Source organism: Mangifera indica, chromosome 16, assembly GCF_011075055.1.
Source record: "Mangifera indica cultivar Alphonso chromosome 16, CATAS_Mindica_2.1, whole genome shotgun sequence".
NCBI lineage: Eukaryota > Viridiplantae > Streptophyta > Magnoliopsida > Sapindales > Anacardiaceae > Mangifera > Mangifera indica.
The window spans coordinates 2,029,045-2,046,413 of record NC_058152.1 but is presented as its reverse complement, the minus strand read 5'-3'; the positions used below and the strand labels follow the sequence as shown (position 1 = coordinate 2,046,413).

Genomic DNA, 17,369 nt, shown 5'->3' with positions numbered 1-17,369 from the left:
GGGAAACAAAAAGAAAAAATGGTGAGAAATGACCCACCACCAACTGTAACTCATTGGGTCATAATACAGAAAGAAGAATATTCGAAAGAATGCATTTTCATCTGTGGGTCTAGATTGTGGGCACAAATTGAGGTCCAGAGAACGTGTCGGCAAAGTAATAAGTTCAAGAATTTTTGGCTATTTTCGTTTGAACACAAAAATATGTAAATTGTAGTTGTATATATTATCATCGGGATTATGAATTGGCGAGAGCGACAGCATCGAAGCCGTTTGTGCGGTTCATTGTACGGCGTGCCCTCATTTGATTCAAGGCATAAAAGGGCTGGAGAGCGTAGCTTAAGATTCAAAATTCAGTTTCATGGTTTTACCTCTCAGAAATTTGACTGTTGGTTCCCGTTTTAAACAAGCCCTCTGCTGTTTTCATTTTCAATCTCTACACAAATTCAAGTCTGCAAATCACGAAACCCTCCATTTTCATCTAGAGAAATGTACCTCAATGAACCAAATCAAACAAATTCATGCCCAAATCATTCTTCAGGGCCCTACCAATCAGATCCTCACACTTGGGAAGCTAATCTCCTTTTGTGCTGTAAGTAACAACGGAAATCTCGAATATGCCCGGCTCGTATTCGACCGAATAACTGAACCCAATAAATTTATGTACAATAGCTTGATAAGGGGTTACTCAACTGGTGACAACCCAATAAAAGCTATTTTATTGTACCGTGAAATGACATATATGGGCCTTGGTCCCAATGAGTTTACTCTTCCATTTGTTCTAAAAGCATGCGCTAGTGTATCAGCGTATTGGGTTGCTGTGGCTGTCCATGGTCATAGTTTTAAACAAGGCATTGGATCTCAAGTTTATGTGCAAAATGCACTTATTTATGTGTATGTTGCTTGTGGATTAATTTTATGCGCTAGGAAAGTGTTTGATGAAATTCCCCAGAGGACTTTGGTCTCATGGAATTCGATGATTGGTGGATATTCTAAAATGAGTTGCTGCAAAGAAGCTTTTTTGTTGTTCAAAGAGATGAGAGATTTGGGTTTGGAGCTTGATGAGATTAGCTTAGTTAATTTGCTTTCTGTTTGCTCACAAAGTTGTGATCTAGATTTAGGGAGGTATCTACATCTTTATATGGTAGTTACTGGGGTTGAGATTGATGTAATTGTAAGAAATGCGCTTTTAGATATGTATGCTAAGTGTGGGGATTTGCATTCAGCTCAAACAGTATTTGAGCGGATGTCTTACAAAAATGTGGTTTCTTGGACTTCCATGGTTACTGCATTTGCTAAACATCAGCTTGTCAACTCTGCTAGGGATGTTTTTGACCGGATGCCTGAAAAGAATGTGGTTTCATGGAATTCCATGATTTCCTGTTACATTCGAGAAGGTCACTGCAAGGATGCTCTTAATCTCTTCCATGAGATGTCTGATTTGGGAGTCGAAGCCGATGAAACCACCCTCGTTTGTGTTCTTTCAGCCTGTAGTCAGATTGGTGATTTAGTCATGGGAAAGAAAGTTCACAATTACATTTACAATAATGATACAATACCTAGTGTTACTCTATGTAATGCCCTTATTGACATGTATGCAAAATGTGGTTTTGCAGGAAGAGCTTTGGACATCTTTAGTGAGATGCCTGAAAAGAATTTAGTTTCTTGGAATGTAATTATTGGAGCTGTAGCATTGCATGGTTATGGATTAAAAGGGGTTAATCTCTTTGAAGAGATGCTAGGTGGTAGGATCTGGCGACCTGATGAGATCACCTTCATGGGATTACTTTCTGCTTGTAGTCACAGTGGGCTTGTAGACATTGGCAAATATTACTTTGATAGAATGAAATCTGTTTACGGTGTTTCACCTGAAATTCAGCATTATGCTTGTATGGTTGATCTACTTGGTCGAGGTGGATTCTTAGAAGAAGCGGTTAGGCTAATAGGACGAATGCCAATGAAGCCTGATGTTGTCATTTGGGGTGCTTTGCTCGGTGCCTGTAGAACCCATTGCAATGTAGAAATTGGGAAGCTAATTCTAAAGCAGCTTCTGGAATTAGAGCCAAATAGTTCAGGGCTTTATGTACTTATAGCAAACTTATTCAGTGAATCGCAAAGATGGGAAGATGTGAAGAATATTCGGAAACTAATGAACGACTGTGGGATCATGAAGTGTAAAGCAATTAGTTTCATTGAAATTGAGGGCTGTGTTCACGAGTTCATGGTTGATGACAAGAGACATGAAGAGTCAAGTAATATATTTTCCATGCTTGATCAATTGACAGATGATTTGAAATCTATTGGTTATGCATGCAACTATTTTGGTGCATCTTTGGACTCAGAGGAAAGATAGATCTAGGTCAAATATGTATTGTTTTGTATGTTTTAAAGGATGATCTTCACCTCTTGTTATACTAGTTTCTGTTTCTTGGAAGGAAATATTTTAGAATTTCATTAGGAAACCAAAAATGCCTTTTCTCATGAGAACAGTATATTTATTTAAAACAAGAACAACCATAAAACACAATTCACCCATCGCTAGTCTTCGTTACAAGCCAAGCCAAATACCAATCTAATTCCATTTTCCTTCAGTAGTAGCTCCTGAAGTATGGAATAGATCTTCTATAAATAAGAAAATATCTTAGTTTGGCAACAGGGCAGATAGAGGTTAAATACCAATCCCTGTCTCTATTCTTGTAAGAAAAACCATTTCTTGTCTCTAATATGAAGATGATGGGGAATTTCCGTCTCCTCGCCACCAGGACAAATTTCCATTTTGCCTCCCCATTCTCATTAGAATAATAATGAAATATTTATTAGGTGTTATGATATATTTATAATAATTCAAAACTTTTAAGAAAAATTCAATACGTAAAGGTTTAGAGAATATATAAGGAAGGGACAAACTGAGAAGGAGATGAGCTAGGGAGGGGACGGGTTAGATAAATATTTATCCCCATCCTTGCTCTATCCCATCTCCACTTGATGAGATTTTAATTATCCTCGACCTCATCTTTACAAAAGAATCTCATTCCTATTCAAGGAGAGACAGATTGAAGATCTAGTTTTGCAGATTGAATTGCCAACTCCATGAGTAGCTTCAGTCAGGTCATAAACCTCATTCAACTCTAAACTTAGCTAAATACAAGCATGTTTTGTTTATAGAGAGAAAACAATAAGAGAAGAACTAAAATTATGAATTCCTTACATATTGTCTAACTACTATACCCAAGCATACATCTTTTATTGAGAAGGCTGTACTATGCCAATCACTTAAATTTACAACCAATGAAATGATTGTACTGGGATCTCTTATTGCAGAGAATCATGGAGGGGCAGGCCTTTGCTGTGCCACAGCTGGAGCCAAAGAATCTTCAGTGAAGGCCAAAATTTATGAGGCATGTCAATGCTTAGGTGCATCTTATATCGAGTACTTGATTATAACTTCCAAAAAATTGTATAAGGAAAAGACAATGTAAACCGTAAGGCGCCAACTGGCCAACAGCAAACAATTTTGAAGAAAGGGCAGGGCTTGAAACTACTGGCAATAAGTGTGAAACTTATGGATGGGAAAACCCTTTTCAAGCCAGCTATGTAAGTTTTCTTCAATTGAAGGCAAAGTAAGATTTTTGTTGAGAACACGGAATTTTCATTTTTACTAAGATTTCTGTTTCTAGGAAGCACATACACTCACCTGGTTCTGCATTTTTGAAATATCCCAAAACTGGTATGAAATGTTTCATAGGTATTTCAGAAATATAAAAACATTAAAACGTGTTTCTTTTCCAGAAACACATTTCTTTTTCTTCTTTTTTAATTGATTTCATATTTCACTCATCTTCATAATTTTGAACCCTTACTCTGATTTTGTCTCTTCTCCAGCATTTGAAGTTTCTCTCAATTTCGACATGTTAAAACTCATCTTTTTTCTATTTACAGTTTTTCTAATTGTCGGTGAATGTTTGAAAAATTGGTTTTATTATGTTTGATATATACTATTTATTTAATTGTCGATTGATAGAACAAATTAATTGAGTACACAACTTATTTTTATTATAACCAAAAAATATTTTACTATTTCTTTTTAAAGAAATATAGGTGGTTGTATTTTTTCATAAAATATTGTGTTTATGAAAAATCTTTATACTTTTCATATTTATATGTTTACCATGTTTCTGTATCTTATAATTTTTTGGAAAATACATTTCAACATTTTCATTTCTACGTTTCCGTTTTCATTAGTTATTTTTTCTGCAGAAATTGCACTATGAACAACTTCATTTCAAATATATTTGTACGCATGTTTCTCACCTGGAGTCTGAACTGTTGTGAGGACAGAAAATTGCCCAGATGAACTTGAGTCCGCTAAGTGGACCTTTCAAGTTTGTCCAGGTTCTTGTAGAGAAACTTTTATGAAACAAAATTAAAGAATCTTACTGGAAAAAAGAAGTTTTAAGTACTGCCAATGAAGAAGAATGTGCAAGCCATTGAACTAATACTGAAATTAATTAGTAGTGCCAAATCTTTCTGAGGATAAGAAGAAACTAAGAAGATCAAATTCTGATCAATTTTATAATTAGATATGTTGATACTTCTATAATCAGAGATGATTTAAATGAGCTTGAACTTATGACATAAAACAAAATTGTTTGCTTCTGTATGGCATAATTAAAGCAACGTTTTAGCTGTTGGGCATATAATGTACTGATTCATGAACACAAAAATACCTTTATGGCTTGCATAATGAGAGCATTGATTTGCTCTAAGCATAAATGTTGTGCAATCATTTGAGCATTGAGAATTTCCGAAAGCGACGTTGAGTTGAGGACCCAGTAAGGGAGGAAGCTTCAAGGCAATGACAAAGGCCAGCATAAATGTGTTTAATATTAGTTTACAAATAAATTTGAGTGATCAATAAATATAAGTTCAATATATTTAAAAGTTATGATATGGGTAAACAACATAAATTTGGGTGTTGAAGTTATTAAACTTTGATGGACGGTCAATTAATCTACTATATATTGACTAGATCTCTACTTCAAAACCTACAGTATAACTTACTCAGTAAAAGTTATCATTTAGAAAGATTTCTAGAATAGAAAACCAAGTTATGTCGAAAGATAATCTTGATAGGTAATCTTAATAGATGGATTCAAATTGCATGCGATATAGGTATTCCTCTAACCTTAATTTAATTTAGTATTTTATATTTTATGCATAGATCTTAGAATTAAGATTAATTAATTTATTTTACTCAATTTATGCAAAATAAATCTCACAATATAATTTAAAGATACTATAAACATGATGAAAATTTTGATATTAAATGATATAGATTTTCGGAGAATTATATATAAAAAACTAGTTTTTAAAATTAAAAGAGCCTAAAATTATATAAACTTTATACTAAAACTCATACTTTTTAATGTGAGATTCAAGTCTTATACCTTATATTTGAAATTCTTACATCTGACCCTCAAACACTGAAATCTGCAAGAAATCTAGTCCAAATAATTTAGAATAGTGTGTGTTTAGGGGGCTCAACGCAACATAATAGTAAGAGTAATGTAGTTTTGTTGGTTGGTGGGGTTTTCTTTCTGCTTTGCCAACTGTGTTTGTTTTCTCAAAGCTAATATAATTTAGGCCCTAATAAATAATGTCATCGCTCGAATGCTTTGAATAGTCAAAGATTATGAATTATTGTCATGAGCAAAGCCATTGAATGTGGAAGTTGCGAGGCAAGATGACCGACCTTGTCAACTTACTAAACAATGATTAGCATTGGGTTGGGTTAAATGTTTACAGGTAATATTTCTTTTATGCCCTTTATTAACAATTTTGATTAATTAAATAATTTAATGACAATTTATAAACATATTTAACTAATCAATAAGTTAATAGCATCTTGGAATCACTTTCCTGGAAGGGGAGAGTGAAATAAAGTGAGTGATAAGTTAATATAATTGTGAAGAAAACCTTTTCAGCTGAAAAAGGAATATATCAATAAAGAATTGAAAAGGCATTCGGCTATGTCTTTTTGCCAAAGAAATGATGATGGGGTATGCTTAAATTTTTGCATGTGGGTTAAAGGAAGAGCTGAAGAAGCTTCACACATAAACTGCCATGAGTGGGACTGCCATAACAGCCTCCGTGCCCAATTATTAATCCAACCAGCAAGCCACCCAACAAGATATAACAAATATTAGACCTCCTAAACAGAAGCACTGTGTAAATCAGTGCTTCCGAAGTTGCCAATATACAGTACAATGCATCTCCTTTCTTGCTCTACGTTCAAGTATTTCCTTGCACTGTAAGTTTGGAATCTGCCATTAAAGAATGGACAAGTTTATTACTAAAATAAGTAGAATCGAAGTATGCGCTTGGTGATTATGAGAGAAATGCTTGCAATGTGGACGATTTTGATTGAAAAAGTTAGTGATATATCGGATTATTTAATGAGTTTATAATGCGAAATCGTTCATAGTAGAGATAATAAATCGATCAAAAAACTGAATCTTTGGCTCACCTCTCTTCAAATTATGAGGAGATTTTCCAATAAAAATGAGACAGAGACGACTAAAATCTGACATACGCCATTTCTCTACACATGCTAAAAATTTGACAATAAGTTCGAAAATAAAAAAGGGCCAAAGGACTATTTCTCACCTGAAGTATGCGTATTTCCCAAGTTTTTCTTTGTTAACTTTGAAAATCTTATTTACCCATTCATGGGCTGTTAAAATTAACTGAGTCCGTTAATTATATCATTTTTCTCCTAAGCTCTAAAAACTAATAATTTCACTTCAATCCGAGTTTTAAAAAACAACATTTTTCCCCTAAGGTTTCCAATTTTTAGATTCAATTTTCTGGTTCGTTTCTTCTTCTCCAATGACCTCCAGGCGACGCCTATTCCTCTCCGATGCGGTCTTCTTCTAGGGGCTCTCCTAGGAGTGGTTGTCAACGAAGACGAGTCGTCTTTCTGACGCGGTCTTCTTCTAATAGCTCTCCTAAGAGTGGTCGTCGATGAAGACCTCGTCTTCGTCAATGACCACTCCCAAGAGAGCCATTGGAAGAAGACCATACCGGAGAGAAAGAGGCGTCGTCTGGAAGTCACCAAAGAGGAAGAAATTGTGTCAAAAAATTGAAAATCTTAAAGGAAAAATACTATTTTTTAAAATTTGGATTGAGAGAAATTATTAGTTTTTATAATTTAAGAGAGAAAATTAAATTATAATTTTATTTTTAAAATTATTAATTTTAATTATTTATAAGTGAGTAAATAAAATTTTTAAAGTTAATAGAGAGAATCTTGAAAAAACAACCTAGTCCTTTGGCCATCAAAAAAGACGCGCGGCCGAAGTTCGAAGGGTACATACATGGGCGGGATACAAGGGGAGTGCAGAAATGAGAATGGGTGGGAGAGGCAGAGGCAGAGGCAGATGGGCCAGATAGGCTTACGCCATCCCTTGTCGGATTGTTTGGGTTTACTTTTTCCAAGAACATTTTCTTCCACGTGTCTTTTCTCTTGCTTTGCAACGAAGCTCCTTCCTCTCTCATGCATAAACACGTTTCTCTATTCTTTATTTATTCACTTTCTCTTTCTTCCTATTCATTTGCCCCTCTCTTTCTTATTTATTACATCTATAACCTTAGGCTGGTAAAACCATAAAGCTCAGAGACAGTAGTTGCAATGGAGATACAATACAAGACAAATTTGTGAAGCATTTGTTAAGTGTAGAACATGATGGAATTAATATTCTCATAGGGTTAATTAAAATCGTTTAATTTCAGTGTAAATTATTAGTTTTTCCTTTTAAAAAAAAATTACAAAATTGTTTGTAATTTTTAATATGAATTTTAAGTATTCATTTTTCCCTTATTTTTATTAAAATTACAAATATATCTTGCACTAATAATGAAAATTCAGCTTACCCATTTGTCTTCTCCTACCACGTGTCATCATCTCATCTTTCCATCACTTAATAAAATTACCTCGTTCTTCCCATACCAGTTCTTTGGCATACAAACTATCGCGTTACAACTTAAATTGAAACTATGAAATTGATCATATACTAACTAAATTTATGTAATGTTTGATCTCATTTCTCATGTCATCTCTCACCTTGCTTCTCCTTTTTTGCCATCAAGATTATACCGTATAAACTTCATGAATAGTATATCAAACCATTACATTCCCTCTTTCCAATCCCCAAAAACCTAAACAAGAATTCCAAGAAAAAGTTCAAACTTCAATAATGTCTTTGTCTCTTTCTATTTCGTCATCATATGTTCATTTTATGGGACGTTTGGTTTGGGTAATATTCTATTACCAAAATAGAAAGATTACCTTGAAGATAGATTACTTAAAAGATTACTTGATATAAATGATTACTATGTTTGATAAAATTTGGTAGGTATAAATAATTATTGTGTTTGGTTAAAGATAATAAAAGATTATTAATAAATTATTTTACTTAAATGCCCTTGAATATAATTATTTTTAAATATTTTTATATTATTTGTCATATTAATTAAAAATAAATTTATTTTTATCTCAAAAAATTAATAAATAATAATATAATTATAATAAAATCAAGATTATATTGGTAATTTTTAAATATCTAAGGTGAAGGTGGTAATCAGATTACCACCTATATTACCTGTCACGTCAGCATTGGTAATAAAAGATTACTGTAATATTTTATTACTGACAAACCAAACAAGGGAATAAAAGATAGATTACTAAGGTAATCTTCAATAATTTGAACCAAACGCCCCCTTATTGACCCAATCGATGAATCCTCTAGTTATCATATTTGTTGCTCAAAAACTCCTCATCCAACATCAAAAGAAGGGAAATAAAAAGAACTAAATAATAACAACCATTCGAATTTGGCCAATATAGGGTTAATCATTGAGGTTGAATATGGATACGGATATGGATGATGATGTAAATGGTAACAAAGGTGGAGTATGTTGGAATTTTTCTTAAGAATTTGGCCTCACCTAGTAGTGCATTGCAAAGAATTTTGGTTAGGGCAACTGACCAAAAAGGGAAACAATGGAGACTTGACACAACTTTGCGAGAACAAATCTTTCAAAGATTTATAGAGCTTCGCGAGAACTACAACTACACCCACCTTTGTTATATTGAATCTTATTATCTACACTCAAATAGGGGTGGATTTTGAGTCAAACTTGTTCGAATTCAAATCCACAGTTAGTTTTAATGAATTGAATTTGAATTAGAGTTTTAATTTGATAATTTAATTTAAACTTAGTTTATTTCTCTTTGACGATATTATTCATATTTTTGATGATATTGTGTACTTCATCGATAAACCTCTAACAATACTATATACCAATTTGTAATAACTTAAACTCAACCTAGACATATTTTATTTGAGTCAAATTCAAATCAATCTTGTTCAGGTTCATACACTTTGACTAGTTTTTACTTGCCTCATAGTTTTATACCACTAGATTGAAAAAATAATATTTAAATAAACATTTGATTTTGATAATATTTTATTACTAAAATTAAAAGATTATCTTAAAGATAGATTACTTCAAGGATTACTGAGTATAAATTATTACTATATTTGATAAAATTTGATAAAAATGAATAGTTATAAATAATTATTGTATTTGGTTAGAAATAATAAAAGAATACTAATAAATTATTTTACTTAAACATCTTTGGATATAATTATTTTAAAATATTTTTATATTATTTAATATATTAATTAAAAATAAAGTTAGTTTTATCTTAAAAAATTAATAAATAACAATATAATTATAATAAAATTACGATTATTTTGGTAATCTTTTAATACTTAAAGGGTGCGTTTGGTTGAGAGTTTTTAAAATTACCTTGGTAATCTATCATTTATTCCCTTGTTTGGTTTGTCAGTAATAAAAGATTACATTAATCTTCTATTACCAATGCTGACGTGTCAGGTAATATAAGTGGTAATCTGATTACCACTTTTACCTTAGGTATTTAAAGATTATTGGGGTAATCTTGAGTTTATTATAGAAAAATTATTATTTATTAATTTGTTGAGATAAAAATAAATTTATTTTTAATTAATATAACAAATAATATAAAAAATATTTAAAAATAATTATATTCAAAGTCATTTAAGTAAATTATAATAATTTACTAGTAATTTTTTATTACCTTTAAGCAAACACAATAATTATTTATACCTATCAAATTTTATCAAACATAGTAATCATATATACCCAATAATCTTCTAAGTAATATATCTTCAAGGTAATCTTTCTATTTTAGTAATCAAATATTACCCAAACCAAACGCCCCCAAAGTGAAGATAGTAATTAAATTATTGCATATGTTATTTACTATATTATTATTAATAATAAAAAATTATCATAATTTTTTATTTTTAATAAATAAAATAAGATAATATAAATAATAAAAATTATATTACCTAATAATCTTTATTGTCCGAACTCTTGCTACTAACAAGTACTAATTTTTTTTTAGGCCAAACAACTATTTCCCACCTAAGGTATGCTGTAATGATAAGTTTCCACCATTTAATTATGGAAACACCAAATACCCACCCATGACCAGTTAAATTTAAAAAAACCCTAACGCCTAAAAATTTATCTCTTTTCCCCCCCCTAAATTTTAAAAACTAAAATTTTTCCTCAGCCTAAGTTTTAAAAAATGGCAGTTTCACCCTAGGGTTTGGTTTTGAAATCTCTAGCGACCTCTCCAGCTCCATTGTCGACGACCTCTCCCTCCCGAAGCATCCTCTCCTTTCGGCGATCTTTTTCCTCCCATTTGGAGGGTCGATCAACTTCAGAGACGCCTTGAGAGACGAAGAACTTCGTCGGGAAAGACGAAGACGAAGCCGAAGCCGAAGCCGAAGTCGTCGTCTTCGTCTGGGAAGACGGTCGTCTTCCCAGAGGTCTTCTTCTGAGAAGATGATGGTCTTCCCAGACAAAGACGACGACTTCGTCTTCCCCGACGAAGTTCTTCGTCTCTCAAGGCGTCTCTGACGTTGATCGGCCCTCCAAATGGAAGGAAAGAGATCTCCGGAAGGAGAGGATATTTCGGAAAGGAGAGGCCGTCGGCAATGGAGCCGGAGATGTCGTCGGAGATTTCAAAACCAAACCTTAGAGTGAAACTGTCATTTTTTAAAACTTAGGCTAGGAGAAAATTTTAGTTTTCAAAGTTTAGGGGGGTAAAAATAAATTATATTTTAGTTTATTTTTTAATATTATAGAGAAAATGATGATTTTACCTTTACCACCGTTATTTTTAGTTGGTCATAGGTAAATATTTGATGTTTTCATAGTTAAAGGGTGAAAATTTGTCATTACAACACACTTTTTGGTGGGAAATAGTAGTTTGGCCTTTTTTTTAAGTCATCAGAGGAATCAAGTAAATTGGGCCTAGGGATTGAAAGCCGGAGTGGCAGAGAACGTAATAAAATGTTGAAACGAGGGTTAAAGGTGAGGGACAAATACAACCTGTCACCACCAACTTACAGGCTGGCTAGCTCTGCTCTTGATCAATTAAGAAAGAGCCAAAACCAGAGAAAACGACAAATATGACGTGGCAATAAGGTGCAATCCACGAGGCTTTCTCTCTTCCCTATATATTCAAGGCCAAGTTCACTCTGTCATCTTCCAAATCGAAGCTTCAGACTTAAGTTAAACATCCTTTTATCTCTCTCTTTCTCTTCTTCATTTCATTAGCCAATGGGTATTTGCAGCTCCTGTGACTCAACACATGTCGCCACCGCGAAGATCATTCTACAAGATGGAAGATTGCAGGAGTTCTCGTACCCAGTTAAGGCTTCTTACGTGTTGCAAAAGTACCCTGCTTCGTTTATTTGCAACTCCGATGAAATGGACTTTGATGACGTCGTTTCAGCCATTAGCGACGACGAAGAACTGCAGCCTGGTCAGCTCTACTTTGCTTTACCGTTAAGTAAATTACATTACCCACTTCAGGCTGAAGAAATGGCCGCATTAGCGGTGAAAGCCAGCGCCGCATTAATGAAGAGTAGTGATAAATGCGGGTGCCGCAAAAAGTCGGTGTGTCCGGTAAAGTTTTCCGGTGATACTTCTACCCGGAAGGTTACCTCCGATCAGAGTGGTTCCGGGGCCCGATTAAAGAGAGGAGGAAGGAGAAAGTTTACGGCAATGTTGAGTGCTATACCTGAATAGGGATATGGTAGAAAGCAAGTCTGTTAAAGCAATACCTGAAACAAGAAGGGTATTTTAGAGAAAAAAATTGTAAATATTTAACGATCTAGGGCTTATTACGCCGGAATTCTGTTCGGTGATGTGATGAAGAGGTCGGAGTTTAGATTTCATTTGGGTCTCAACCATGTGAGGGTCGTGTTACAATTTTACCCCTAAATGGGTTGTTGAGAATCATGTATAAATAATTACCCATATTACTTTATTCACTTTAATTTTCAACTTTTATATGTACATATACATATATATATTGGAATCAGCCGGAGACACTTTTGTCAGTCAAAGTTACCACATTCGGTTTGTATGCGATTGAAGTAAAAAATAGTTTGGTTTAAATTTAATTATAAGTTTATTGAAAAAATGATGTATCAAATTTTTTAATTTAAATTCGGTTTGAATTTATGGTTGATTTAGCTTAAATATATGGTTTGTATTAACAGTTTGAATTCGTGAATTGAATTTGTTACTTATTAATAAAATAATATCATTTTATCTAAATAATAGGTAAAATTACTGATTTGAGTCAAATTAAAATAAAAATTTGAATTACAGATTTAAACTATAAATTTAAAGTAAACTGGATCGTAAATTTGAACTATTGATTTGACATATAAATTTAAATTGAACTGAGTCAAATACCTTTTAACTTGAGTTTGGTTTGATTTAAAAAACGAAACGAATATTTTTGTGCAAATTAGAATCAAGTCTAACCAACTTTCAAGATCGAATTAATTTAATTCGGATCCAACTCTAGGTCAGTTGCCAAGCCAAGTTACCAACAATTCGTTTGTAGGGGCAAAAGAATATTTTGCTGCATTTGTTTGCCCGGACACAAGTTGCCTGGAGGAAAGACATGAAAAGGCTGTAACAAACGTGAACGTGACTGTGACTTGGGAAGTTGTATTATTATTTCATTCCATATATCTGTGTTGTGCCTTAGTGGTTTTTGTCTGATTTCGAACGGCTGGAAAGGGAGAAATTTGTTTACGCTGCGAGGATTTTGATAGGCCACCTTCTTTTAGCTCCAATGTCTTCAATGTGATCATATGTTTATACAGTTTACCACTATGATGGACAGTGGTGTGTTTCTGTATTTCCGAAACATTTCGATAGCATTATGGAAATATAAAAAAAATTCAAAATTTGTTTCCTTATTTTTTTTTAATTAATTAAAAATTAATTTCATAGTTTACTCCTAATAACAATTTCAAACCTTAACTTTGATGTCGGCTCTTTTTCTCTCCAGCATTTAAACTTCGCACCTTTTCTTTTTCTCTCCAGCATTGAATCGCAGAGCTTCAATGTAGACAGCTGTTGCAGTACAATGAGTCCACCTGTTGATTGAGACTTCACACGTTGACTGTTTTTTCATTGCCAAATGCTTCATAACAAATCAAATTACGGGTGTGGAGTTTCATCCTTTGACCTACCTAATTACTACTAATTATTTTAATTAAGATATGGATATGGATAAATAAATTTACACGTGATTCGGTTCAAATCAATTTTACAACTTAATTTGAATAAGTTTATCTTAAATTATTTAATTCGACAATTGAATTCGAGATCAATTATACCGATAGTTGGTACTTTAGTTTGATGTACTGGCTCTCAGTTAATTTTTTGAGCAAGAGCAGCTTTGAATGCTATAGGCTCGTAAGCAAAGAAACACATAGTTTTCGAAACGTTTCAAAATTGGTATAAAATACTTTCAGGGTATTTTAAAAATATAAAAAAATCAAAATGTGTTTTAGAAAAAGAAATGTTTAATTGATTAAAATCGATTTCATATTTCATTTTTTATCACAATTTTGAACCCCAACTTTGATTTCATCTCATCTCTTTTTTTATGTATGAAACTTCTTTCTTTCTGACCTGTTATAACTCATCTTCTCTCAATTTGTGGGTTCTTTAACCATTAACAAACACTCAAAAAATTAGCTTTATTAGGTTTGATATACATTGTTTATTTATTTGTCTATTTATGACCTAATTGATTAAATGCCTATCTTATTGAAACTAAAAAGTTATTAATAAAACTATGTATATATATTTTTGATAAAAAAATTGTTTACATAGATAATATGTTATCATACGATTTGATGATTTTATATAAAAGATAAAATAATATCTAATAACATAATAATATATTATTTGTGTTTAAATTATATACTAAAAATATATATATATAATATTATTCAAAATTTATTATATCGTATCATTTTTCTAAAAAAAATGCAAGTTGTCTCTTTTTCATGAAATTTAGTATTTATAAATAAACTTTTATATCTTTTAAATTTATAAGTTTTCCGACTTTGCGGTTTTCTACATTTTTTTCTTTTTTTTTTTAATCTCTTCATATTTCTATTTTCATTCTAAAGAAGTTATAAATATAATGAATAGTTTTATGTATATAAATAATAATATTTTATTATATAATTAAATAATTAAAAATTAAAAATAAAATAATATTTAATTATATAATAATATATAATTATTTATATATAAAATTATACAAATAAAATTTATTTGGGTAAGGTTTTTTTTTTTTTTTCGTGAGTATAAAATATCGAAATTGAATTCGAATGTACTTCAAACAGAGAAGTTGCAGGCACTTTGGATTCTTGCTGTAATTTTTAGAGAAGATTGGCTGTCTGCCACCACCAATGCTGACACTTATTTGGGAGGGGAGGAGGATTCCAAATTTCCATTTTCATGCAAAATCAGGCTCTGTAAGCCATTCTATTTTGTTGTAATATCGCTTTCACCTTTGGAATGCTCATATGCCAATTATATTGGACCGATGAGTTTATCTCTGCCGAATCTAATTAAAGCATCTGTCCTTCCTGTGATTGTAAATTTATTGGTGGCCTGCATGGCTTGGATTCTGGAGCCCTTCATCCAGCTGTGCAGCAGACCCAACGTACGCTTTAAAAATGGTTATATTTATTGAAGAAAGACGGCGACTAGCCCAAACTATTCCAATGATTCTTCCAAAGTTCAATTTTTCTTTTGCCTCTGTCAACCATTTATATTATTAAAAGAGTAAGGCCAAAGGACATATTCCCACCCAATATGCCCTCTTTACCCCAAGTTTTTACTTTCTAATTTTAAAAAGGCCAAACGACTATTTCCCACCAAAGGTTTGATGTTTTCTCAAAAGTCCTCCCTTTAACTATGGAAACACCAAACACCCACCCATGGCCGGTTAGATTTAATCAAACCTTAACGCCTAAAAATTTTATCTCCTTTTGCCCCCCTAAACTTAAAAAACTAAAATTTTTTCCCAGCTTAAGTTTTAAAAAATAGCAGTTTCACCCTAGGGTTTGGTTTTGAAATCTCTGACCACCGTTCCGACTCCATTGCCGACGACCTCTCTCTCCCGAAGCAACCTCTCCTTCCGGCGAATGTTTTCCTCCCATTTGGAGGATCGATCGGTATCGGCTTGGCCTTGGGAGACGAAGAACTTCGTCGGGGAAGACAAAGTTCTTCGTCTCCCCAGACGAAGCCGACGCCGTCATCTTCGTTTGGGAAGACAATCGTCTTCCCAGAAGAACGACCGTCTTCCCAGATGAAGATGACGGCGTCGGCTTCGTCTCCCAAGGCCAAGCCGACGTCGATCGATCCTCCAAATGGGAGGAAAACATTCGCCGGAAGGAGAGGCTGCTTCGGGAGGGAGAGGCCGTCGGCAATGGAGTCGGAACGATCGCCGAAGATTTCAAAACCAAACCCTAGGGTGAAACTGCCATTTTTTAAAACTTAGGCTGGGGGAAAATTTTAGTTTTTAAAGTTTATGGGGGCAAAATTAGATTCTATTTTAGTTTATTTTTAATATTATAGCAAAAATGACGATTTTACCCCTACCACCGTTAGGGTTTGGTTAAATTTAACCGGCCATGGGTGGGTGTTTGGTGTTTCCATAGTTAAAGGGGGGACTTTTGAGAAAACATCAAACCTTGGGTGGGAAATAGTCGTTTGGCCTTTTAAAAATCTTAAATACTTATATAAATGATTAAAATTAATAATTTTAAAAATAAAATTATTATTTTATCTATAATATTAAAAATAAACTAAAATTTAATTTTCTTTCTCTTTTTAAACTTTAAAAACTAAAAGTTTTTTTCTAATCCCAATTTAAAAAAATTACATTTTCCCTTTTAAGGGTTAATTTCTAAATCCCCGACACCAAATCCGACATCATAACTAACGACGAATATCTCTCAATGCCTCCTCCCCTTCAGACGATCAAACTTCTCTTGTTTGAAAGCTTAGATAGTGTCAATTGATATCAGTTTTTATCGAAAAGATAAAATTGTTTATTTTTCCTGACAAAGACGAGAGATCTCATCTTCATTGTCTTCCTGAATGAAATATCATCTCTTGCTGGGTTTAGGACTACCGACTGGAAGGGGAGATGGTGAGAAAGTAACCGTTAGAGGAAGATAAAGGAGATGCCGCAGAAGTTTGAAAACTAAACTCTAGGGGGAGAAATGTCATTTTTTAAAACTTGGTCTATAGAAAAAATTATTAATTTTTAGGGTTTGGGGGAGGTATAAAATTTTAAGGGGTTAGAGTTTTGTTAACTTTAACCATTTATGAGTGGATAAATGAGATTTTCAAAGTTAAGAGGTGAAAACTTGAGATAAGAGGGTACTTTGGGTAAGAAATAGTCCTTTGGCCAAAGAGTAATATTATGTTTCTCTATTATGAGAGTATTAATTTGTGTATTAATAATAATATTTTATTATATGATTTAATATAATTTTATTTTAATTTAAAATTATTCAATTATAAGATCATGTATTATTATTAATATTCAAATGAGTACTTATTAGATACCGAAATTTATTAACTTTAACGGTATATGTTATAAAAAGATAAAAACACCCTTTAATAGTTGAGTTTCATCAATTTTCTCTGTTCATTTATCTTATTCTCATTTCTTCCCATATTTTTTCCTTTGGTAGCTCAATTTCCTGAATTTTTTGTTTTATAACTAGTAGTAGTTTCTTGGAGACACCCTCCAAATCAAGCCATTCTAATAATAATTCTTGAATGTATGCAGAATGTATTCTACACTTGTATTTATGAAAAAGTTGCATGATCAATTGAACATGTTAAATGTG

General features: G+C 32.6%; 2 protein-coding genes across 2 annotated transcripts; both read left to right on the top strand.

The window, feature by feature from the left end:
* The first annotated feature begins 72 nt into the window (after positions 1 to 72).
* LOC123198561 (pentatricopeptide repeat-containing protein At2g22410, mitochondrial-like) lies at positions 73 to 2,451 on the top strand. The gene has a single exon (XM_044613257.1). The coding sequence runs from the start codon at positions 359 to 361 to the stop codon at positions 2,348 to 2,350; it is 1,992 nt and encodes a 663-aa protein (XP_044469192.1). The 5' UTR covers positions 73 to 358; the 3' UTR covers positions 2,351 to 2,451.
* Positions 2,452 to 11,668: 9,217 nt separating this feature from the next.
* On the top strand, positions 11,669 to 12,452 carry LOC123198914. The gene has a single exon (XM_044613721.1). The coding sequence runs from the start codon at positions 11,737 to 11,739 to the stop codon at positions 12,205 to 12,207; it is 471 nt and encodes a 156-aa protein (XP_044469656.1). The 5' UTR covers positions 11,669 to 11,736; the 3' UTR covers positions 12,208 to 12,452.
* The last annotated feature ends 4,917 nt before the right edge of the window (positions 12,453 to 17,369 follow it).